Source organism: Myotis yumanensis, unplaced genomic scaffold, assembly GCF_028538775.1.
Source record: "Myotis yumanensis isolate MYYU_CA2020_CCGP unplaced genomic scaffold, mMyoYum1.0.hap1 SCAF_6, whole genome shotgun sequence".
In the NCBI taxonomy this organism is placed as follows: domain Eukaryota; kingdom Metazoa; phylum Chordata; class Mammalia; order Chiroptera; family Vespertilionidae; genus Myotis; species Myotis yumanensis.
In genome coordinates, this window is record NW_027223757.1 from 83,100,162 (window position 1) to 83,125,818 (window position 25,657).

At 41.8% G+C, this 25,657-nt stretch overlaps 1 protein-coding gene across 4 annotated transcripts in view; it reads left to right on the forward strand.

The window, feature by feature from the left end:
• SUPT3H (SPT3 homolog, SAGA and STAGA complex component) overlaps positions 1-25,657 on the forward strand; it is a 478,084-nt gene that overhangs the window by 445,023 nt on the left and 7,404 nt on the right. For 2 of the 4 annotated variants that reach the window (XM_070418486.1, XM_070418489.1), the window contains exon 12: positions 12,540-12,624. In XM_070418486.1, coding sequence (XP_070274587.1) covers positions 12,540-12,624 — 85 coding nt within the window. Of the gene's footprint in view, positions 1-12,539; positions 12,659-14,413; positions 14,448-25,657 lie in introns of those variants that run through there. The other 2 variants (XM_070418491.1, XM_070418488.1) reach the window with 2 other exon arrangements.

Consider the following 25,657-nt stretch of genomic DNA (forward strand, 5'->3'; position numbering starts at 1 on the left):
GCAATATCTTATGTTTATTTTTATCTTGTATCATTGTTGAAGATAAACACAATTAAGTATCACTGCCATATAACCAAGATTGTAAGCCATTTTTCTACTCTTTTATTTTATACTATCTACTGTAAATTCGTTATTAATTATAATTTTTAATAGCAGTATATTTGAACTTCAAATGTTTAGACTCAACAATATAATTAACAGTATTGTTTTAGATAACTTGGACTCTCTTTTTCTGGCAAACAAGGCATTTGGGAGCCAATTTTTTTTTTTACTCCTAGCAGATAACAGCCAGGAGAAGCCCAGAAATGCTCCCAGTGGGAACTGAGAACTCATATCACAGTAACTTTTTTTTGCAGCAATGTTTATGGTTGAATTATTAAGGTCACTAATTTATTTTTCTTAACAATTGCTACTGATGGTTATCTTGTAAAATGATAAGTGTGCGGTCTAAGCCTAATTTTTAAGAGCTGAGACTATCCCAGCCCCTGCTCTGGTGGAGAACACATGTTAGCATTTCTCATTGTTGCCCAGAGGAAACTAACCTACTTGCTAATCAAATGCATTCATTCCCAAGATGATTATTTATTGAGCACCTACTTATTTTCTCTGCATTGGGCAATACTGTGGGCACACATAGATAAAATAGTAAGGTCCCTGCCTTCTGAAGGCTATGGAGAAATGAAATTAACTATTGTTAGCCCCGCCTCCCCACCCCACCCCCCAAGGAGGAGATTTCAGTTAATAATTCTGCCAATTTAGCACTGTTTTCATATAGAGTTATATGTGTTTGCAGCTTGGAATAATTTCAGACATCTGTGTTTTGACTGTTCTTAATATAAGGTAGCTGAAGAAAAGTTTAACATTATTGGCATTAAATTATTATTAACCATAGTTGTGTTTAAGTACATACGATATCATGGAAAGAATAATTTATGCATAGAAATGGTATACTTTTAGTCTCATATAAAATTGCTAAAAATAACTTTCACAAAAAACTTTTGTTCTAAAAACACAATGTTGTTTTTATCAGCTACTTAATGATTTTGCTTAACAACAGAATTAACACATCTCTCATATAATTTGATTGAGATGTCTTGAACAATTAGAAATGGCAATTTTTAATAACTAAATTTTAATTTAGAGAGTCTTGTATTCAGAATGCTGGAATAACTTGGTAATAAGAATGTAACAGAGGCATACAGGAAAACATGCATAAAATGACAACTTCTTAAAATTTATATAGGCTCCCAATTACTTGGACTAGAAGGACAGTTAATGCTATGTCTTTTTCCCACCTGCCGCCCTGGAAGACCTCTTATTGAAAGGGCAGGGCTCCCTCCCTGTTCCTATTCTTAAACCAGTGCCCTGCCATCCAACGAACTGCCCTCCAGGTTTTCACAGGATGTTTCTAACACTGGGGAGTATACAAAGGGAAGATGTTTAATGAAGAGCTTTGCGTGTTGCATTGCTATTCATCATATGGTTCAATTTAGATTCTCTGAAATATCAGAGTTAGAATAACATTATCAAAAGGGGAAAAGTCACATGGCTTTGGTGCAAACAAGATGTGCCTATTTGTATTTATGTTTGCTAATGAAATTCAGCCATGATTCCCACTTTGATTTTAAGAGTCTTAGACCACCATTCAGATTTATTCATTATAATTAAATCTCTTCCCACACACAGACACAAGGGCAGCCAAAGGCCTGGGGGAGGGGGGGTGTCATATTTTATCTTTTAAAAAGCTGTTGCACAGCTTTGATATGAAGATCCAGAGCCTCAGAGATGTACAGTATGAAAGCAAAGCAGTATGTCTCTGGGGCATAGATACCTCCTGAGGCAATTGAAGGTCTAGGGGAGCCTTGGTCTCTGAATCCAGTGGCTCCATAGAGGGCAAGGCTGAATTGGGGCGTGTGGGACAGCTTGATGCAGTCTCCAGTGTGGCTGCCAGAAGAGAGGGAGGGAAAGGCCAGATACAAGAACAACTGGCTTTTCCTGGAAAACTTGGATATGAGGCGGGGCAGAGAGGAGGGCTCATGTAGCTTGTGAAACAGCATTTATACATGAAATTCAGAGATGTATGTACCTTCCAGTAAGTCACTTAGATTAACTAGATTGGTAAGGACTAGTGAAAGGCAGTTGCTTTCAGTCTACTCTGCTGCCTCCCTGCCTTTTCTCCCAGGAGAGCCCCAGTGTGCCCTCTGTGCCCTCCGTGCCCTCCGAGTCTCTGTGGAGTGGAGAACGTTTGGGAAACCACCGGGCCCTTGGTAACCAGGGTGGGTCCTGTGGCCCACAAGTCATCCTCTGCAGAAAGTCTGCCCTACACTTAGTTAATTGGGAGTTAAGAGTAGTTTGGGAGAGAGAATATATGCTCCAAATCTTTTTATTGTCCGTTTCTCACTGGATTTCATCCAAATGGCCAACTCCAAACATATCCAGGCAGGCCACATTATTTGTTCAGCCCTCAGTCAGACACGGAGCACAGCCTTAGGAAGGCTTGAATGGGAACACATGGTGTGTCGCCCCTTGAAGGTCCTAAAGATGTGTGCTTTCGCCACAGAACTTTCCAGACGGGTTTATCTTAATTATTTTGATATTTCGTCCATTTATCTAAGTTATTATTTGGGGCACTTGGGGAAATTAGTGATTCTCCAAGGAAGAGCTAATCATGCAGCAGAAGAGCCAGAAGTAGAGCTAGCAGCTCATAACCGTCTGCCTTGTTCTGACTCCTCAGCTGCGCTGTTTGGACATCGTTAAGTCTCTCCCTTCCCCAGTCCCTTCACTTTTGTTCTGCTCCCAAGGGCTCTTAATCCGGAAAAACAATTTTCCCTTTGCATCTGTTTTCCCCATTAAGGTCCGGGACGCTAAACACATAGCTTTGGACAGAATGAGAACCATCCATAAAGAGCCCTAGACTGAGTCAGGAATCCCAGGTTCTCCCCCCACGTGACCAGGGATGGGTCTCTCTCTCGGGGCATTCGTTTTCTCTGTTAAATTTGGAATTGGGCTTGAGGAGTTCACAAAGACACTTTCCAATTTCAAACTCTATTCCTTGATATATGCAAAGGCTTGGTTCAGCTTGGGTTAATAGGCTCAGTTTCCAAATTCCTTTTTCATGATGGAATTAAATATGGTGAGACAGTCTGAAGGACTATGTCCCTAAGAGTGGCATCCCAGCATCTAGGAAGGAAAAAGAACAATGACTACTCTACAGATGGACTGCAGGTGAGAAATGTGAGAGACACAGGTAACCCACTTGCTGTCTGGGTAGAAAGGCATGGTCTGAAAACCTTAATTTCTCTTTCTGCTGTATTCAATTAAATGCCAGTATTGATTTCCACCAAGAGATGTTGTTTCCTGTATAATCATGACAGATTCTGAAATGGTTCCCCTTGTGCTCGCTTCGGCAGCACATATACTGAAATGGTTCCCCTTACTGACAAACCGTCTCTGGTCCTGCTGTTGGTGTCCTCGTCCTCTCTGCCACCATTCTCGGCCCGCGCTGCAGCCAGTCACCTGGAGGCTTTGGAAACATTCCAGAGGCCGCAGAGCCAGAGGATCTGTGATTTTTCAAAGCCCCCTCGGCGATTGGGTCGCACAGTGCTTTTTACCAAATACTATTCTTAAAATTAGCCTGGGAAATAGGCACTAGTTGAGATGCCTCCAAACTGAAGATGACTTACATTTAAGTCCCCCTCCTCACTTTGAAGTATCGGACCAGGCTGATTTAGTTTAAATTTGAAGTTAAATTTTCATTTCGCCTTTAAGTGATGTTGAGTTAGCAAGAATTGAGTTTGTCAGGACTAGGAGACTGTGTATGTCTTCAGTGATCCGGGCGGAATGAATTATGCCAGATTTCAGAGGTTTTTTTCCTTTTGTTTAGTGTAAGACAATGTGGTATAATGAAAAGAATACAGGCCCTGGGTTTTTAATGCTAAATCTACCATTCACTGGAGTATGTCACTTTAAAAAAGAGAATAATAAGACCCTTTTTACTAGTTGTGGTAAGGGTAAATTAGATATGGGCATGAAAGTACTTATCACCCATAAAACCATGTAGTGTTTTTTAATCTTTGCCCCTCTCTCGTTGCCTTAAGAAATCTACAAATCTTGTGCCCTTTTAAATGTTATTTGAAATTAAATATTGTGATTAAAGTGGGGGGGGGGGCAGGAAGAGATTAACCAAAAAATTTATACGCATATATGCATAACCCATGGACACAGACAATAGTGCATTGAAGGCCTGGGGGGGGCAGGGGTAGGGTGAAGGGGGTCAATGGGGGAAGAAGGGAGACATCTGTAATAACACTTTCAACAATAAAGATAAGTTTTTTAATGTTTTCTCCCTCCTCCCACCGTTGCGAATGACTCTCTTTGCATTTTACTTGTCGTAAGCTGTTGACATTACTATAAATTGGAAGTCTACTGACTGCAGGGACTGTGTTACTTAGCTTTTGTTCTTAGACACCAAGCAGAGTGGTTTACATAGAGTAAGAACTCAGATTTTCTAAAATCAAATCATACAAATGTATAGCACTTCAGGCAATGGAACCAAAATCTTCTGTCTTAGGACTTTGAGAAAGGAAATATTTGTAAGTGAATTTAGGACCTGCTACAATGAAATTATTTTTTTATTTCCAACTTTGAGGAGTAATTGACAAATATAATTGTATGTATTTAATGTATGTAATGATGATTTGATACACATTTACATTGGGGAATGTCTACCATGATCAAGATAACTAACACATCCATCACCTCACCGTTAACTCTTTTTGTTTTGTTTTGCTTTGTTTTGTTTTGTGTGTTTTAGAACACTTAAGATCTACTCTCAGCAACTTTCAAGTATACAGTACAGTACTATATTTCTAACTCACCAGGCTGTGCATTAGATCCTCAGAACTTGTAACCAAAAGTTTGTACCCTTGGACCTACATCTGCCCATTTCTCTGTCCCTATAGCCCCTAGCAACCACAATTCTACTCTGTTTTGTTTTTGTGGGTTTTTTTTTGTGTGTGTGTGTGTGTGTGTGTGTGTGTGTTTTGCTTTGATTTTAGTTTTTATTTTGTTTATAATCCACATACAAGTGATACCAAACAGTACTTGTATTTCTCTGTCTGGCTTATTTCATTTAACCTAAAGCCCTCCGGGTTCACCCAAAGACATTTAAGTTGTTACCGTATCTTGGTGATTGTAAATAATGTTGCAGTGAACATGGTACAGATATATCTTTGAGATATGTATTTCATTTCCTTCTGATACATACCCAGGAGTCAGACTACTGGGTCCAACTGTAGATCTATTTTTAATTTTTGAGCAACCACCATACTGTTTTCCATAATGGCCGTACCAATTTACATTCCCCCCAATAGCACATAAGGAGTTCCTTTTCTCCACATTTGTTATCTCTTGTCTTTTTTGCAATACCCATCCTAACCGGTGTTAGGTGATATCTCATTGTGGTTTTGATTTGGATTTTCTTGATGATTAGTGATGTTGAACACCTTTTTTATGTACCTATTGGCCATCTCTTCTTCAGGAAAATGTCTATCCGGTTTTTGTTGCCAATTTTAAAATTTTATTATTTGCATTTTTGCTATTGAATCATTTGTTCTTTATATATTTTAGATATTAACCCCTTACTAGATATATGGTTTGCAAAGATTTTTTCTGATTCTGTAGTTGCCTTTTCAATTTATTATTGACTTTACTATGCAAAAGCTCTCTAGTTTAATATAGTCTGCTAATTTATTTTAGCTTTTTTGCCTTTGCTCTTGGTGCCTTATCTAAGAAACCACTGCCAAGGCCAGTATCAAGGAGCATATCCCCTATGTTTACTTCTAGGAGTTTTACAGCTGCAGGTCTTACATTGAAGTCCTTCATCCATTTTGAGTTGATTCTTTATATGGTATAAAATAGGGGTCCCGTTTAATTCTTTTGCATGTGGCTACCCAGTTTTCCCAGTACCATTTATTGAAGAGATTATCCTGATATATTCTTGGCTCCTTTGTCAAAAATTGACTATATATGTGGGTTAATTTCTGGGCTCTCTATTCTATTCCATGGATCTATGCCTGTTTTTATGCCAATACCATACTGTTTTAATTACTACAACCTTATAATATAGTTTGAAAGCAGAAAGTGTGTTGCGTTCTTCTTTGTTCTTTCTCAAGATTGCTTTGGCTACTCAGGGTCTTTTGTGGTTCCAAACAAATTTTAGGATTATATTTTCTATTTCTGTGAAAAATGCCATTAGAATTTTTATAGGGTTGAATTTAATCTGTAGATTGCTTTGAGTAGTATTGATATTCTTAACAACATTAGTTCTTCTAATCCAAGACTATGGGATATCTTTCTATTTACTTATGTATTCTTTAAATTATTTCACCAATGTCTTACAGTTTCTAGTGTGCAGGTTTTTCACATCTTTGGTTAAATTTTTTCTAATTATTTTATTGCTACCTCTATTCTCTTTTGTTTCCATTAGCATTTTCCCATCCCATCACTTTCAGCCTGTGAATGTCTTTAAAGCTTAAGTGAGTCTCTGTAGGCAACATGTACTTGGGTCTCTTTTTTTCTTTTTTATCCATCCAGGCACTCAATGTCTTTTAATTGGAAATTAAAAACATTTATATTAGATATGTAAGGACTTACTATTGTCATTTTATAAATGTTTGTTTTCTGATTGTTTTATACTTTTTTCATTCCTTTCTTCCACTGTTGCTGTCTTTCTTTGAGAATTGGTGATATTTTTTGATAATGGTATGCTTTGATTCTATTCTCTTATTATATGTGTACTTATTATAGGTTTTTAATTTGTGTTTACAATGAGGCTTTTATAATACATCTTATATGTGTATTTTAAGCGGATAACAACTTAACTTCAGTTTCCTTAAAAAGATCTACACATTTATTTGCTCTCCCTACACACACTTTATGTTGTCAATCTCACCATTTTCATCTTTTTATATTGTATTTTAGCTTTTTTTTGCCTTTGCTCTTGGTGCCTTATCTAAGAAACCACTGCCAAGGCCAATATCAAGGAGCATATCCCCTATGCTCTAACAAAATATTTTAGCTATAGTTATTTTTAGCACCTTTGTCTTTCAACCTATACACTAGAGTCCAAAGTGATTTACATACTACCGTTGCAGTATTATTTTGAATTTATCTATGTATTTACCTTTATCAATGGATTTTATATTTTTCATATGTTTTCATCTTACTAATTAGCATCCTTTTTGTTTCATCTTGAAGAACTCCTTTTCGCCTTTCTTCTAAGGGTGGCCTAGGGGTGATAAATTCCCTTAGTTTTTATCTATATCTCTACCTAAGAACTACTTTCCTGGGTAAAGTATTCTAGATTGGCAGATTTTTTTTCTTTGAGCACTTTGAATATATCATCCCACTCCCTCCTAGCCTGCAAGGTTTCTTCTGAGAAACCTGCTGAGAATGTTGTCTGGGTTTCCTTCTATGTGATGACTCTTTTTAAACTCAATTCTTTCAAAATCTCTCTTTGGTTAACTTTTCAGACCCTTTCTCTCTCTTCTAGGACTCCCATAATGCAAATATTGTTTCACTTGATGTTGTCCCAGAATTCACATAGGCTTTTTTCACTCCTTTTCATTCTTATTTATTTTTCTCCTCTGAGTGTAATATTAAAGACCTGTCTTCAAGTTTGCAGATTAATTCTTCTGCTTGATTAAGCCTTTTTTGAAGCTCTCTATTGCATTTTTTTCATTTTATTCATTGCGTCCTTCAGCTCCAGAATTTCTGTTTGGTTCATTGTGATTTCTCTCTCTTTGTTGAACTTTTCATCTTGTTCATGCATTGAGTTCCTAAGCTCATTGGGTTCTCTATGGTCTCTTGAATCTCACTGCACTACCTTAAAATAATTATTTTTAATACTTTTTCAGTTGACTCATAGATCTCTATTTCTTTGGCGTTGGGTACTGGAAAATTATTGATGGTATCATGTTTCCTTACTTTTTCATGTTTCTAGTGGCTTTACATTGATGCCTGTGCCTTTGAGGGAGCAGTCAGCTCTTCTGCTGTTTTTAAAGACTAACATTGGTTAGGAAAGACTTTTCTCTGAAGGTGGCCATGAGGGCTTTGGCTGGGTGGATGCAGCATCTCTGATTCTGGGGAGAGCACAGTGGCATAGTTTCCATACATCCATCAACAAGGTCAACTTTGTTCAAGACTGCATTGTCTTTGGTGGCCAAGACTGTGGAGGTCCTGCAAGTGGCAGTGGTGCCTAGGACTCTTGGGGTCCTCAGTGGCAGAGCTGCTGGGGTCTTCCTGGTCTCCTTTTCTGCCTGTGGGAGGATGTGCTAGACAAGGCTATCCCACTTGGTTTCAGGCACTCAGAGCAGCTGGGGTGCTGAGGTCAGGTACATGTGGAACTACCGCAGTGCCTGGGTCCTAGGGCATAGGTGCACTTGCTGCAATGGTAATGCTAGTGTCTTAGATGCAGACATGTGCAGGTCTCCTGGGGAACCCCGGTCTGAGTCTCTGAGACTCACCACAGTATTTGGGCCCGAGGGTGGGGGCCCCAGCAGTGGCTAGGGTACAGCAGCAGATGCCCTGGAATGGTGGGTCAAAGTCCCGACTCTGCCCTCGGGGGCAGGGGGCAGAGCAGCAGCAGCTCAGCCTCAGTGATGCCAGGTCAAAGCCATGACTCAGGACCCAAGGATGGGACATAGAGCTGCGACAGTACTGCCCAGTGATGGCAAGTGAGTGCCATGACGTCAGACTCACAGAGTGAGCCAGAGAGCAGCAGCTGCAGGAGCACTGCCCAGTGGTGCTGGATCAAAGCTGTGACTTAGAATCTGAGAGACCGGGCCAGAGAGCAGCAGCAACTCCCCATCCATAGATGGTGAGGTGCTGTGGTGTCCCAACCCAGAGAGTGGGCACAGCATCAGGTGGGCCCGGGGGCAGGTCTCACAGCAGCAGCAGCCTGGCCACCATGAGGAGACAGCAGTGAGGATCCATGCAGCTCCAGCAGCAGGGCCCAGTGTTGTGGCCGAGGCTGCAAATGGCCATGGCAGTGATGAGACTTTCTGAGGTGCTCCTGCTCTCCTTTCCCCTGGGGAAAAGTTCACCTGAGGGAGTCCCTCTGCACTGAGCTGCTTGACCTGGGGGTGGGGTGACGCAGGTAAAATGCTTCCCACACTTCTAAGTGGCCAGGCTTGTTCCTCAGCTCCACAGGGTTCTGCTTCTTTGTTGTAGTTGCGAGCTTTCCCAGAGCTGTTTCTGCATGTTGGTAGTTGTTTGTTTATTGTTTTTGTGGGAGATGAGCTTTGGGACTCTCTAGCCTGCCTTGCTGAGGTCAGTCCCTACAATGAAACTCTTGTTTTATTTCAAGTTTGAGAAAGTAGGAAGGAGTCAGGAAAGGTGGTAGTGAGAATAAAATGTACATCTGAACTGGGTGGAGGACAGGTTTAGACTGTGGCATAAACAACACACGCAAGTATATTCAAGTTGGAATAACAGGATATGTTTTATAGAATGTCTTCTTTTGCTTAAGATAAATATTAATCTTTTACTGTCATAGTAATGTGTATTCTTTAAAATGTGCAATTTATGGTGACCCACAACAAAGCAGAAGTAAACCAATTTGAGATTTAAATGTTTTCTCTAGTTAATCCATATTCAAATAAGCAAAAAAAAGTCATACTTTAAAAGTGCACAGTCATGAGTTAATTTCCCCACCCATGCCCATGCAATAGATAGCATCTGTGTCTGCTTATCCAGGTATATTGAGGTTCTGGTAACAGGTCATAATTTGGTGCTGAGTGAATAAATGAATGTAAAAGTTGGGAGCTCACTTGATCCTCAATTTTTTAAAAAAAGGCATAGTAACTTCAATTGGTCCTTTAAAAAAAGAAACCCAAATATTATCTTTGCTACTTTACTGGTAACATGCTAAAATGCCTGAGCTATTCAACAGATTCACACAGGAGCAGCTAGTAGTCGAGTGCAGACCTCTATTAAACCAATAATAAGTCTTAAGTGGCATACGGAAGAAGCTGGTTTATTGGGGAAGCCCGATTTGGTTATTGATTGATTTATTCTTTTCAGTAGTGAGGTGTGGTCCTGGCCATTCCCGGTCAGGGTCTGCAGAGTGTCTGTGAAGACATAGAACTGGGAATCAGTCATAGGATCTGACAGTAGAGAGTAAGTGGGATACAATGTGTTTCGTGAGAATGTGGCCTCTGGAAGGCCCTCACACCAAGCGATGTTTAAATTTAGTTTCAACATTTGCAACACAAATAAAGAGAAATTCACAGTTGACACAAAGATGAGTTGTCTTCATCCATCTTCCTTTAAAGTTGCTTACTCTGGAAAAGATGCCAAATTTTCGACGTTCCCATAATCACCCTACACAGACAGCACACATCCTTTGTACATCAAAAGGAACAGCAGTGACTCAGGGTGAGGGACCCTGGGGGATTGGTTTGCTGAAATTGCCCTTCGCTAATTACACAGGCATGTTTGTTCCTCCTCTATTTTAGAATTAGAATAGGAAGACCTTGGTCCAGAAATCTGGGTCAGCTTGGCTACTGGGGATCTGTGACTATAAGCCTGCGATCTTTTCACTGTTTGCAAAGGTGAATTGATTTTCTTAAACGTGACCTTTTCAGCCCTAGGGAGAACCACTTCATACGGCCCACCCTGGAAAGATTAAACTCGGTAAATTCGTAGGTACATTCAGCCAAGATTCTTCTGCGCCAAACTTCATTCTCAAGCAGGGCTCACTCAGCCATTTACCTGGGAGAGAAATCCGGCTTCACTCCAGGTCCATTTACCTCCATGTAAACCGTCCCTGTGCTTAAATATTATGTTATGTGAAAGGTTGTCGCTGTGGTTGTAAAATTTAAAATATCAAGGTCCAGAAACAAAGTGTTACTGGGCGGAAGGCCTCAGGCAGCCTTGGTGGTGGGCTGTGCAGAGGCCGGAGGCTCCCGCCTGTGGTTGCGGGAAGACACTCTATCCATCGCTGCGAGTTATTTGTGGCTCCCTGAGGAGTGCAGTTAACACTGCTCTCAGCGCAGGCTCTCAGGGGTGGACGTGGAACTTTCTAGTTCCTGTTCGGATGTTTGCTCCAGCCCAGAGGTGTCCTCTGGCACAAAAAGCCTGGGGTCAGGAACGAACTCACCGGAGAGCCCTGAGGAGTGGCCGGGGGATGTGCCCGTTTTCTCATCCTTGAGCCGCTGCTCTGGAGTGAGCTGTGTGGCAGCGGCTGATGGAACTGCAGCCCCGCTCCAACCTGACACCCACAGGAAATCCCGTACACGCCGGCAGTTTGGAAGGGATGCATGTGCCGTGAACTGGTTTTATGATTAACAGAAAGTTATTGAAAAAAGCATTTTTGTTTCACCTCGTGTTGGTAGAAGTCTTCAAAAGCTTGGGGTTCACTTACCTTTTTTGCAATGTAGTTAAAAATGGATTTCAGTCATTTTTTTAGAATTAAACTGTACAGTACGTCCATGGCATTAGCTTCATCGTAAAAGCTCATTCTGCATTTCCGACAAGATGCTGTTGAAGGTACATTTATTGGACTGAAAGTGTCCAGATTCCAGAATAGCCCAGAGCTATTAGCTTAGAGGGGAAAGTCCCTGGTACAGATTTTGTAATTGTTTCCACTTTTCTGAAAACATTATAGAAAAGTGGCATCTAATTGAGGGTTATGAATTGTCTGAATGTGACTTCATAGTGTAAATATTGAGCGCTGTGGTGGTGAAAGGGCTCATTTTACTCCTGCGCCGTGGGTTTCAGTTCTGCTCCACGCCGGTCTCGCTGCGAGGCTCAGGGCGAGTCACAGAGGCCTGGGTAGCCCAGCTCTTCCAGCTCCGGAGGCAGGCAGCTCTTGGGATGAAAAGTCATGCGTTTTACTTTGAAGAAATATATTGTGATTAGTATCCACTTTCCCATTTTCTTTCATGGGACTGTTTATCCAATCATGAATATCCACAGCTACACTGCATGTGCATGCGTGTATATGAAGTTATGTGAGATGCGAGCTTTCTATAACATCTGTAATGTACAGAACTCCTTAGAGACCGTTTTCAGGGGGAGGAACGGCCTCTATTAGTGCCTGTTCCCAGAGCTTTGCATGGAGACTATAAATTAGGCCTTGGAAGGCTATAATGAGCCAGTAATTTATAGACTATTAAGATACTTAGTTAGAAATGATTCTTGAGCATGTCCAATAGAGAACACATGTTTACAAAGGACAAACAGATTCAACACAACATGTTTTTAACCTAACCAAGTCCAGGCAATTAACAACACAAGATGTCTTATTTTGCCTATCTCCCACTCCCCCAAAATAGGATCCCTAGCCACTTGTTAAACCACATTGACTTTTTAATAGACAAAGCAGCTGCTAGAGCTTTGCCACCAGAACTGTTCAGATTAAGCCCCTGTTACAGTGCGGCCGGCCGGCCACAGCCCAGGACGAAGCTCTCCTTGCGTCGTGCCTCCTTTCCTGGTCGACTTGTGATAATTCATTGCAGATTTCTTCTTCTCCGCAGAGTGCCTACCGCAGGAACGGGATGGCTTTCCTGGCCTGCTGACGTGGCTGGGCCTGGACCGCGGGAAAGGCGCTGCTCTGTGAAGGTGATGTCTGTTCCCCCGTGTGGACTAAGTAAAGACACGTTGACCTTCTCTGCACCCTCAGGAGTGGGCTGGTTTGTTGTGACTGTTGAGGGGCTGACTCCAGCCCTTCCCCAGCCCCCTCAACGCCTAGTCTTGTTTACTGGATGGGCTGTTGGCTAATTAATGGCAGGATGTTTGGGAGAGTGTGTAGGTGGACAAGAATGCGGATCACACAATTTTGAAATTTTAATTTGGAATGGATTTACTGCCCTCAGCTCACATATCTTAAAAGCAGTGTCTTTTTTTTTTTTTTTCAGTGTTTAGTCTATGTTTTACTTGATGCATTTAGTAATCCAAGTTTGGGACAAAGGAAACAAAATTAAAAGGACAGTCAGCTTTCCCCTTGCACTTTACTTTCCAACTTTGTTGACTACATCCACGGGGACTTTAGAGACAAATGTCTATTTTATAAACTCACAGGAATCAAAGATCGAGGGGACCTGATGAACTCTGTTCCCGTCCTCCCCTCCCTGCTCCCACTTACAGTGTATGTCATGTTCGTGCCTTCTTCCCAGCTCTCTGCATATCTGCCTGGCGTGTGTTTTTCCGCATCCAGACCCTCTCCCCATCATCAGCTCTCTCCTTCCCTGTCCCTGTCGTCCCAGGCCGCCGCTCTCACACGCACCCTCCCCTTCAGGAACAGAGTGGTCAGAGTCTTAGCAGGGGAGCGAGGAGGTGCTCTCCCTGCACCGCCACCCTGAGGCTGCACATGTGGACAGGAACTGCCGGTAGCAGCTGAGCTACCCTCTGGCATCTATACTTTCTCCAGTAAGCGAGGAACTGGCACCCTCGGGAACAAATCAAAATAGAGCAGACGTAATTGTCCGGTTCCTGATTAGACTTGAATTGCAAAAGAACACAGGAAGTTATTCCTTTAAATTCGTAGGAGTTGGTGTAATTTTACTTTTATCATGGCTTTTACTCACACTGAGACAGCCTTTGTAAAGAATTAATAGAAACAGAAATGAGAAACATGAAAGGTTTCGTCTGGTGACCAAAATCATTGTGCAGCCCAGTTAGTATGATTGGGCCACGTTATTCCCGTTTGTCAACTATCACTTACCTGCTCTATGTTAGTCCTTCTGGAAAAAATCTTTATGTCAAGGACAGAAAGTGCAGATATATAATATCAGAAATTTCCAAAGGGTTTTGATGTTCCATCTGTGTTGTTAAAATGTATGATTAAACTTTTCTTTTTATCATCATTCTTATTTTTCTTGGCGTCCCTAATCATAGAAAATTATAAGCTTGCAGTAAACATCCTAACTTTTAAAACTACAGCATTTATTGTATTTGGTTTCGATCTGCCTGGCTTATTGATGTATAAAATTTTCAGGGGCTATTTTTTTACATCAAAATTCCTTCTCTTCCCACATTATACATTTTAAAGTATGCACAAGGCAGAAAATATAGGGTTTAGGGTTTTCCCTTCATTTTATTCTACCTGATCTCCTTATACTCCCAGAGAAGGAAGACTCAACGTACATTTCTCTCAGAAATATGACAGGTCTGTGTTTTTGTTGGTCTGGCGTATGTTTGTCTATCTTGAACAGTCTGACAGGTAATTATTTATAAAATCTGGTTTTGCCCAGTAAGTCCATATAATAACCTTTCACTTTCCATCATAAGCCAGTGAGCTGAATTTAGAATAAAACAAGATCATTTATGTCTGTCCTGAACCAGCCTACATGTCCCCATAATTGCTCAATATTAATATTTTTAATTCTTTTTTTTTCTTTTCTACCCATAGGTTCTTTCTCTGACTCTTTCCACAACACTAAATTAGAAGTGAAATAAAATTTCCTTAAGCAGTGAATATAGAAAAAAAGAAGGAACATTTCAGAAAATGTGACTTCAATAAACTTCTCTCTAAAGATTAAAATGTTACGTAGATTCATAAATGTTAGAGCAGAAGATGCTCTTAAAGATCATTGAAATAACCACTAGTTTCACAGATAAAAACACATGGCCCAGGGAGGGAAACCGACGTTCCCAGGCTAGCGGCGTGCTCCATGCTGGGCTTGCTACGATGATGTTACCAAGACACGTTGCTTCTATGGCATGTGTGCCTTAGACGTGTTACATTAAAATTTTCTTCAAAGGGACTGGTATTCATTAAATAATCTGTCAATTACACAACAATTTTTTTTAAAAGAAGTCTGCAAGCAAGGGAGAGGGGAATTAACCTACTTTGAGACCTACTTTGTGTCAGGAAGTAGACCTCTGGCATTTCTTCTGTCTTCACAATGACCTAATGAGGTACATGCTATAAAACAAAACAAAAAATAAACACAAAAATCATGCTCACCTCTAAATCAAATGTGAATACACAAAATAGTTTCTATTTTTGTAGGCTGTGTTTTGGAGATGAAGTTTGAAAATAAAACCAGAAAATAAGTGAATAGCCTCTCTAGTGGGAGATTGACACTGCCTCATAGATTTGAGAGTAAAGGAAATAGAAATACTTCTCCCTTCACCTCAATTTGAAAATTCCACTTTCTGAACATGTCATTTTAAAGCTATGTCTTTAACCTTCCTGTCTTCACACATTGCAATAGTTGAGATCCAACAATAATGTTCCAGCTCTGGCCGGGTTGCTCAGTTGGTTAGAGCATCCTCCTATATGCCACGGTTCTGGGTTCCATCCCTGGTCAGGGCACAAGAATCAACCAATGAGTGCATCAATAAGTGGAACCAAATTGATCTTACTCTCTTTTTCTCTCGTACATCAATAAACAATAATGTTCCAATTTTAGGACTAAGAATTTTTATTAAAAAAAAAGCACAAATATTTTTTAAATTATGTATGTACTTTCTGTATGTGGGGAGCATTCTTCATTTATTACTGTTTGTCCTTTGTTTCTATAAAATAATAAACAATTCACATTTAATGCTTTTACCATGTAGAAGACAAATAAACATAACTGGTGATTCTTGTTCTAAAAGAAAATATGTTTACTTGTCTAGAAATTGTAAAGTTTAATTTTATGAAAAAGAATTTATATAGTTCCCATATCAGATATTTCTTCCCAGTTCATGTAAACCCTTGTGTAAAACTGAGTCACTACAGAGAAACTATTCCCTCATCTGCCCTCCTGGAATTTAGATAGAACTGTCCCAGGTTGCGTTTAAAATTTTACCATCAACCATGTACACATCTCATAAAATATTTTACAGTTTCCTGTATGCTCTGGCTGAACATTTCATAGTACATAAACACTTCTGCAAATAATATCAGGCATCAAACTGAACATGTCATGGCAGTGGCCCCACTAAAGCTGAGTGTCCAGCAATTTATTTTCTTATTTTTATCTTCTTATTTGAAAGCCATGGTGAAACTGTGTGCTCTGATTGTGCAGTGGCAGGGGCGGGGTCCGGCGGTTTGAGGGGAGCTGTGTTCATCAAGCAGGGGCTCTGCAGAAGGCAGCCAGCCGAGCTTCAGCAACAGAACCGTGCCTGCAGGAGCCGGAGGGAAATGTGACAGCTAAATAAGGGCCAGATGCCTTTAAAAGCTCGGATATTAAAAAGTCATATCTCTTCAAGCAAGTCTCTCGTATTGTGAATAGGACAGTGATATCATAGCACTTAAAAAGAGAACCAGAAAAAGAAACTGGCATTTGTGTTTTGGAACAAAATAGCAAATATTTAAGCTGTCATAAGTCATGGGAATTTTGACAATTGAAGCTGATTTTAAAACAATTAATTCTTACAAAGTCACGAGAAGCCCACATACAGTATTTCATTGTTGGAAACCACGGTGATTCTGTATGGAGCGCTATATTCGTGTTCTCTTTTCTGCTCATCACCACCCAACAATATCCGCTACTCTCATTATTTTCCAAAGGAAAATAGAAATAGAAAAATATATAGGAAAAATTAATAATCAAGATGATTGCTTACATAATTTCACTTATACCAACTGTACTTGCTATTGAAAATGATGATATATTGTATCAGTATTTTAATAATAAGTTTGACACAATTATGGCACACCCTATGCCACCCTGTGCGCCAAACACTTTGTGTGGGTTGTCTCACTAAATACACACACATTCTCTCCCTGTCGCCTTTGGGCAGTAGTGGGGAAACTGAGGAACAGAAGGCTCAGTGCTTATGCGGAGGTACCCACGGTGGAGTTGGCGTCCATGCCCAGCACGCTGACCCCAACGCTCACGCTCATAACCACTAAGACACAGCATGGAGTTTTCGCGAATAAAGAATTCTAGGGGCTTGTCAGAGAGGATTGCTCCCAAACCTGGAAGCACTTCTCAGCACAAAAAAACTGATTACAAGAGAATTCCATTTTAACTTTCCTTCTTTAAGGCCAAGTGTTGTGTATATAATAGAATATCATATAATGTATAATAGAATATAATTATATAGACTGATGCCAAGTCCTCTATCATGTCTTAAGCCATAAGATAAATAAATATGATGAATGCACATACTAAGCATCATTATACAGATTATGAACGAAATGTCCTCAAAGGTCCACGTGTATCAAGCCTCCCCTTGCGAAGATGAGATCTCTCCAGAAAGTTCTCATTACTTAGGCTGCTGTTGTATTCTTTCATGCAGGTATGTAGCTCGTGTTATATGAGTCCCCACCTTGTTTGCATGTGCTTGGAGCTCCAGCCACAGCCCCTTGCGGGTGTTTGCTCATTACTTACGTCATCGTTTCTCCAGGCCCAGGAGGCCCGGGTGCTGGAGGGGCGCAGTGAGCAGAGGTCAAGAAGAAGGCGGTGGAGCACAGCTTGAGTTAGCAGTGATCCTTGTTCCTCTCATCAGAGGTTGGCAGCCTTTTCCCTCCAAACCCTAGGTCTGTGCTGTCTCAGCACAAGTCATTTTCTGATTTCTGCCTGTTGAGATTCCCCTAGCAGCGCTCCGGCCCCTGGGCCTGCGGGCCTGCAGCTGTCTTTTCTGAGGGGCCTTGATTGACTTCTTCCAGCCACTTTCCTTGGGAGAAGTAAGTCCACCTAGCAGTGCAGTGGCCAGTCCTCGTCCCTCCTCCCTGACCTGTTTGTACCCATCCGTCAAGCAGACCCTGCGTGGCAGTGGCAGCGACACTTCCACATGGCGCAGCAACATCAGCGAGACCCGCATGGCGTCTCCCATGTTCCTAGTTCACGGGAAGATGCCAGCCCAGCCGGAGGGGCCGATGACAGAGTCGGAGTCGTGATTCAGGGAGGCTCCCGTCCTGAATGGCAGCCAAGCAGTGTTTAGTTTGCATCCATACCCAAAAGGAGATGGCGATGGACTGTGCCATGCCTCCCCTCCATCCCCGCAAACCAGGAGGCAGGTAAGAAACTACCTCAGGCAGCTCCTCCCAAGACTGGCTGGCTTGCCACTTCCCCGAGTGATCACAGAGCCGTGGGATCTTACCCAGGCGGCCTGTGTGGGGACGTGCGACATCACTGGGCGCCTTTTCCCTGTAATGTGTAGTGCGAGTTTCTGTGAACAGGATGAAAAATCAACCCACTTCCTCTTTCCTAGGTTTCCATGGTGATCCCCTTCCCATAAGTAAACCTCCTGCCCACTTCAGTGCACAGACCTGCTGCTTGCTCTCAACTCTAGTCCCTGTTGGTCTCCATCCTTCCTGAGTGTCCTGATCATCTCTCCCTGGGCTTTGCAGCCTGCCCCAGACTAAGAGTTTCCTGAGGGCAAGTCCTGAATTTACACATCTTTGTAATCACCACATGCACACACTATTCAATAAACATTTGTTAGTTGGTTAACAGAAAAACTCTTTTAAACAGAAGCACAGAATCCTTTTCATTGTTAAGTTAATGGTCTCAGGAAGAGAGGGCTCAATCTCACTTATCCTGCTAAAGATTTAAGGAACCATCCTGTCCTATACAAACATAATCTACACAAACGGTAAAAAAGAATTATAGACTCACTCGCTACTTTTGTATATAGCACAATCTTTGAAAATTTGCTAGCTCTCCCATTGTTTCCTGTAAAGACAATGAACCATTTTAGGATAAAATTTTCTTAAAGGTAATGGAAATAACATTTCCACCAACCTTAAAGTAAATACGATGATCTGTTCAGACTGAAAATAATGAAATTTTTGTGAACTGGAAGCAACAGTTTATAACGCAAGAATAGCTTGCGATAAAAATGTCTGTTTTCTGTATCTCTTCATTCATTCATTCATTCATTCATTCATTGTTTTCATTTAAAAAAAAATACTTTAGCACCTATGAAAGCCAAGCAATCACTATGGAGTCTATAAATTCCCAAACAATGAGTCAAGGGCCTGTGGGGAACTTCGGAAATCTTCAAAGGGGCTCAAGAGGCTACTTAGATTAAATTATGTGTAGATTAACTACACATGTTTTGCCCACATAGGTGCCACTCTGTTTCAAACATACACAGAGTGGCCAGATTATTATGACCACCTGACGTTTGTAGGCAAATTAGCTATAATTTCGCGCTGAAGTTGCTAGAGGGCCAGACCATTATAAATAGGGAAGCAGGTTGTTTACCATGACAGTAGAAGTGATTTTTTTCTGAAGATATGGGTAGTCAACGCGATTTAACAGCCTTTCAATATATATATTTGAATATATATAATATATATGATGTATAATATACATTAAATACATATGCACCATTGTGATTTGTAAAATATAAGTTCATTTAAAAGTGATCATAGAATCCTGGTAGCTTTTTAACATTACACATTTTTTTAATTCACAAGGTGGAAAAAATGCAAGTTATTGAATGCATGGGTTAGTGAGTGCGTTTCTGTTGAAAGTGACTCTTGGGCCTTAACCAGTTTGGCTCAGTGGATAGAGCGTTGGCCTGCGGACTCAAGGGTCCCAGGTTCGATTCCGGTCAAGGACATGTACATTGATTGTGGGCACATACCCAGTGGGGAGTGTGCAGGAGGCAGCTGATCGATGTTTCTCATTAATGTTTCTAACTCTCTATCTCTATCCCTTCCTCTCTGTAAAAAATTAAGAAAGTATATTTAAAAAAAAAAAAAGAAAGAAAGAAAGTGACTGTCGGGCTCAGAGCACAGGCCCCATTGCTTTCTGTGCTTGACAGTAACAGCCAGTCGCCTCAGCTCTTCAGCAGCGAGGGGCTGTGCCTCCTGAAGGTTTGGGGCCGTTTCACTCAGCATTCAGGGTGTTTTTCCTTCGGCATAACATGTCACCTGAACTTATTTCAGTCATCTTATTTTTGGAAAAATTTATGATCTTTTTAACATTAGGAAGTTTTGTGTTTCCTGGCATTTTATTGCTTTGCGTATTTGAAACATTTCAATCCCAGACAATAAATATTATGTGATTATTGTTTTCATATGGATAGGTTATTTCCTCTCTGTTTTTTCTAAACCCCTTTCCCAACTAATAATACTCAACAATGTATTAACATGAAACTGTGCCATTCAGCTTTTCCAGAATCAGGCATAATGAAAATTGAAAGAGGGGCAGGTTAGAGAGTGGAGGGTTAGTCGGAGTTAAAAATAAATTGAGGTGTGTGGTTTTCTTTCAGCTGGATTTCAAATGTTTCTTGTTCAGTTGAAATCAAGATTATAAGTATTCTATAAATCACGTTTATAAGCTCTCATAACCAGTTATCACAGTAAGTGGTATCTTTTTATGTGATTATTATGGGAACTAAGTGGGTCTCAACAAAGTGGATGATATTAGCCGAGCACCCCATGATTACTGCGTGTTCAGAAGCACCCCCCTTTAAATGCCTACCCTCATGGCTCTCTCATCTTCTTCACGTCTTTTCACAACTGTCACTCTCTCAGTGAAGTCTTCGCTAGCCACCCTTTTAAATATTGAAACTCCAGCCTCTGCCTTAGCACACTTATTTCCCTTCCCTGCTTTTTGTTGTTGCTGTTCACTCGAACGCATACCATTTCCTATACTTATTTATTTTGTTTATTGTCTCTTCCTTCTAGAACGTAGCCTAAGATTAAGGATGCGGCCTATTTTGCCCACTGCCCCATGCCCAGCACTTGGAACTGGGCCTGACACATAGTGCACTTGGTCAGTATTTTACTGGGTGACTCATGGATTGATCAGTCCTTAATCTGCAATTTTTCACAACACAGGACCCATGATGCTGGTCTTTCATTTCTTCTCACTTCTGTCCTGGCTGCTGTTGTTTTCCTCCGGCCTCAGCTGGGAGCTTTCCCTAATTCCTCTGAACTTCAACTGTGTTCCTCAACACCACTCTGTTTAAACGGCTTTCCATCCAGTACTTTCTAAATCACAGTGCATCTTCAACAGAGTAAGAAATTTGGCCACCACAAGCAAGAGCGAGTTATGATTCAGTGAGGTTTTCTTTAATGATATGGCGAATTTTTGATATATCTATTTCACAACTTCTTCAACTTTTCCTTTTACCGCAACTCCAGGTTAATGTTTTTAGTGCATTTATTTATGACTTCATATATTACAATAGTATTTTTATTTTTAATTATTAATTTGAGAGAGAGAGAGAAAAACATCTATCTTTTGTTCCAGTTATTTTTGCATTCATTGGTTGATTCTGGTATGTGCCCTGATTGGGGATTGAACCTGAAACTTTGGTGTATCAGGATGTTGCTCCAGCTAACTGAGCTACCTGGCCAGGCCATAGTGTTTTTTAGATAGGACACATAGAATATATATTTTTTTAGATATCAGTTTACGTACAGTACAATTCAAGGCTCTAGACAAATAAACACATTTGTGTAACCACCACCACAGTGAAGGTACATGAACACCAAAAAGTTGTTTCCTGTTTCTTTGTCATTGACCCCTCCTCACCCCCTCCATGGTATCACTAACTCCTGGCAACCACTGACCTGATTTCTGTCTCTATAATTTTACCTTTTCCAAAATAGCATATAAAAAGGAATAATTCTACATGAATTTGGATTTCAAGGATTTTTTGTTGTCTGACTTCTCTCACTTAGCAGAATACTTCTGAGATTTGGCAGGTGCTGTGTGAATCAGTAGTTTATTCCCTTTCATTGCTGAGTATGCCCTGTATGGATGTACCATAGTGTGTTTACTCATTCAGTATTTAATGGACCTTTCCATTGGATGACTGGCTATCTAATATGCTAATTAGACCAGACAGTGGAATGACCTTCTGGACGTCCTTCCGGATGAAGCCACTGCAGTGGGGGCCGAGGCAGAGGTGGTTAGGAGCAATCAGGCAGGCAGGCGAGCAGTTAGGGGCATCAGGCAGGCAGGTGAGTGGTTAGGGGTGATCAGGCAGGCAGGCAGGCGAGCGGTTAGGATCCAGTGGTCCTGGATTGCAAGAGGGATGTCAGACTGCCAGTTTAGGCCCTATCCCGCAGGGATCCCTGAGAGATCAGGCCTAAACCTGCAGCGGGACATCCCCCGAGGGTCCCGGATTGCAAGAGGATGCAGGCCAGGCTAAGGGGTCCCCCCACCCCTGTGCATGAATTTAGTGCACTGGGCCTCTAGTTAAGAATAAAGGCCCAATAAAATAAAATAAAAGAAGAAGAAGAAAGCTGCTATGAACATGGATGGACAGAGCTTTGTATGGACTGGGTCATGTGGTAAGTGAATATTTAATTGCCAAAATTGCTGTACCATTTGATATTCCACCAGAAATGTGATATTTCTAGTTGCTCCATATTTTTGACAGCATTTGGTATAACCTATTTTTTTGTTTGGTTGGTTGGATGGTTTAGTTTTAATTTTAGCAATCCCCATAGGTGGATAGTGGATCTCACAGTGGTTTTACTTTGCTTTCCTCTGATGACTAATGATAGTAAGCATTTTTCATGTGTTCATTTTCTATATTGTTTCCTTGTTGAAGTGTTTGTTTGAATCTTTTGTCCATTTATTTAAAAAGTGGTTGTTTGTCTTCTTATTACAACATAAGAGTTCTTCATATATTCTAGAGACAGAAATGTGTTTTTCACATATTTTTTCTAAGTCTGAGGTTTGACTTTTCTTAAAGTATCTTTGGGAAAGTTGAAGTTTTTAATTTTGAAGAAGTCCAATTTATCAATTGTTATTCTTTTATGGCTCATACTTTTTGTGTCTTAGCTAAAAAATATTGATCTAACCCAAGCCCACAAGGGCTTTCTCCAATATTTTACTCTTGTTATTTTAAATTTTAACTTTTACTTTTAAGTCTTTGATTTATTCTGAGTTTATTTTTTATATATGGTGCAAAGTAAGGGTTGAGGTTCCTTTTCTATATATGGTTTTCTGATTGTCCCAACACCATTTGTTGAGAAGATTATCTCCTCTCTTCATTAAATTGACACCTTTTTCTGAAACCAATAATTGACCGTATATGTGTGGGTCTATTTTGGGTTCTATTTTGTTCCATTGGCCTATATGTTTATTCTTATGCTAGTACCTCACTGTCTTGATTATTAAATCATGAAATCAGCCTAATGAATACTTCAGCTTTTCTTTTGCAAAATTATTTTTTATTCTAGATTCTTTGCTTCTCCATATTTCTGCAAAACACTTTCTGGGATTTTGATTGGAATTGTTTTGAATCAATAGCTCAATTTGGGGAGAACTTGGCAGTAGTAAGCCTTCTAACCAAGGAGAATGGCATAGTTCTTTACTCAGGTATTTTCTAATCTCCCTCATCAATGTTTTATCATTTTCAGAATATAAATCTAGTATATATTTTGTTATATTTATCCATGGATATTTTATGTTTGATACTATAAGAAAGATTTAAAATTATTTTCCATTTTCAGTTCATTGCTAATATAAAGGGAAAAAATCTATTGTATAGGAAACTTTTGTCCTGCAATCTTGACAATCTCACGCTTTTTTTGTTGTTATTGCTTTGTTCTGTATATTCTTTGAGACTTTCTACACAGATGATCATGTTTTTCAAATGAAGACAGTGTTCTTTCTTTCTAATCTACTAGAGGCCCGATGCACAAAGATTTGTGCAAGAATGGGCCTTCCTTCCCCTGGCTGCCAGCACTGCCTTTGCTCCGGCCCAGAGCCACCTTTCCACCTTCCCACACTGCCCAGAGGCCCAGAGAGGCTAGGGCAGTGCGGAACACCTGTGTCATCACCATGGCAACAACGCAAGCGTCCCACCCCACCCCCAGCCGCTGGGTGCCTGCGTATGCAAATTAACCCACCATCTTTGTTGGGTTAATTTGCATACTCACTCCTGATTGGCTAGTGGGTATCATGAAGGTATGGTCAATTTGCTATTTCTCTTTTATTAGTGTAGATATGCTTTTTATTCTTTTAATCCTCACCTGGGGATATGTTTTTATTGATTTCAGAGACAGAGAGAGAAACATCGATTAGTTGCCTCCTGTATGTGCCCTGACTAGGGATCAAATCTACAACCTGTGTGTGTGCCCTGCTCAGAAATCAAACCTGCAACGTTTTGGTGTACAGGACAATACTCCAACCAACTGAGCCTCCTGGCCAGGACTATGCTTTTTATTTCTTCTTGCCCCAGTACATTGACTAGGATTTTCAGTACAGCATGTCCTCGGATAATGTCATTTTGTTCAGCATTATTTCATTACTAGTGGCCCGGTGCACAAAATTCATGCACATTAAAAGGGGATTAATTAGAGGAAATATTTTAATATTGCTATTTTCCCTTTCTCTATAATAGAAGTGTCAGAGATGAAAGAAAATTAGTAAAATATATATGAAAATCTTCCTCCTGTCAGAGTCTGGGGTGCACCACAGGACCCAGAGTCAAATCCCTGCCCACCCATGTGCGCCTCAAAATCGTGCGAGACCCAGACCTGGCCAGCCACCCCCCATTGGGCTAGATCCAGACCTGGACGGTCCCACCCTTTTCAAGCCCCGCCGGGCAGGGGTGTACAGCTTCAGGTGGCCTGAGATCCCCTGTCAAGCCCTGCCAGGTGGGAAGCGTGGCCTAAGGTCCCCGTCAAGCCCTGCTGGGTGGGGGGCATGCCTTGAGGTCCCCCGTAAAGCCCCACCAGGCAGGGGGCACAGCCTCATATCCCCCAGCTCAGTCCCAGGAGGGGGGCGCAGCCTCAGGTCCCCTGTCAAGCCCTGCTGGGGGGAGCACGGCCTGAGGTCCCCTGGCCCAGGGCAAGTGGAGCAGCCTGAGGTCCCCCTCCCAGGGAATGGGGGGGCACACCTTGAGGTCCCCCGTCAAGCCCCGCTGGCTGAGGGGCGTGGCCTGAGGTCCCCTGTCAAGCCCTGCCAGGCAGAGAGTGCAGCCTCAGGTCCCATGGCCCAATGCTGGGGCAGGGGGCACAGCCTGAGGTCCCCTGGCCTGGCGCTGTGGCGGGGGGAGCAGCCTGAGATCCCCCAGCCCAACACCGGGGTGGGGGGGCGCACCTTGAGGTCCCCCATCAAGCCCCACCAGGCGGGGGGCGCAGCCTCAGGTCCCCTGGCCTGGTGCTGGGGCTGGGGCAGGGGGCACGGCCTGAGTTCCCCCATCAAGCCCTGCCAGGCAGGGGGCGTGGCCTGAGGTTCCCTGTCAAGCCCTACTGGTGGGGGCATGGCCTGTGGTCCCCTGGCCTGGTGGCAAGGCGGGGGGGGGGGGGGGGGGCGTGGCCTGAGGTCCCCCATCAATCTCTGCTGGGTGGGGAGCGTGGCCTGAGGTTCCTCAGCCTGGCACCAGGGTGGGGGGTGCGGCCTGAGGGTCCCTGTCAAGCCCCATGGGGGCCGGGGGAGGGGGGCGCAGCCTCAGGTCCCTGCTGATTGCTCCTTAAGTCTCGTTACGGGAACTCGGCCTCCGCTGTGGGTGCAGCCATATTGTGTTACGGAAACCCCGCCTCCGCTATGGGTGCTGCCATCTTTGTGGCAGAATGACAGTCAATTTGCATATTCCCTCTTTATTATATAGGATAACATTGATGAGGTGCTGTAGGAACTTAAATCTTGTTTGTATCAGTTAGCCGATGGTAAAGTTGGTTTGGGTATACCTTGGTTTGCTCAAAGTCACAGAACTTACAGATGCGGTTAAGTGAGAGTTCACTGCCACGCTGTTTAATCGGAGTGGTGAGAACAAACATCCTGGTTTT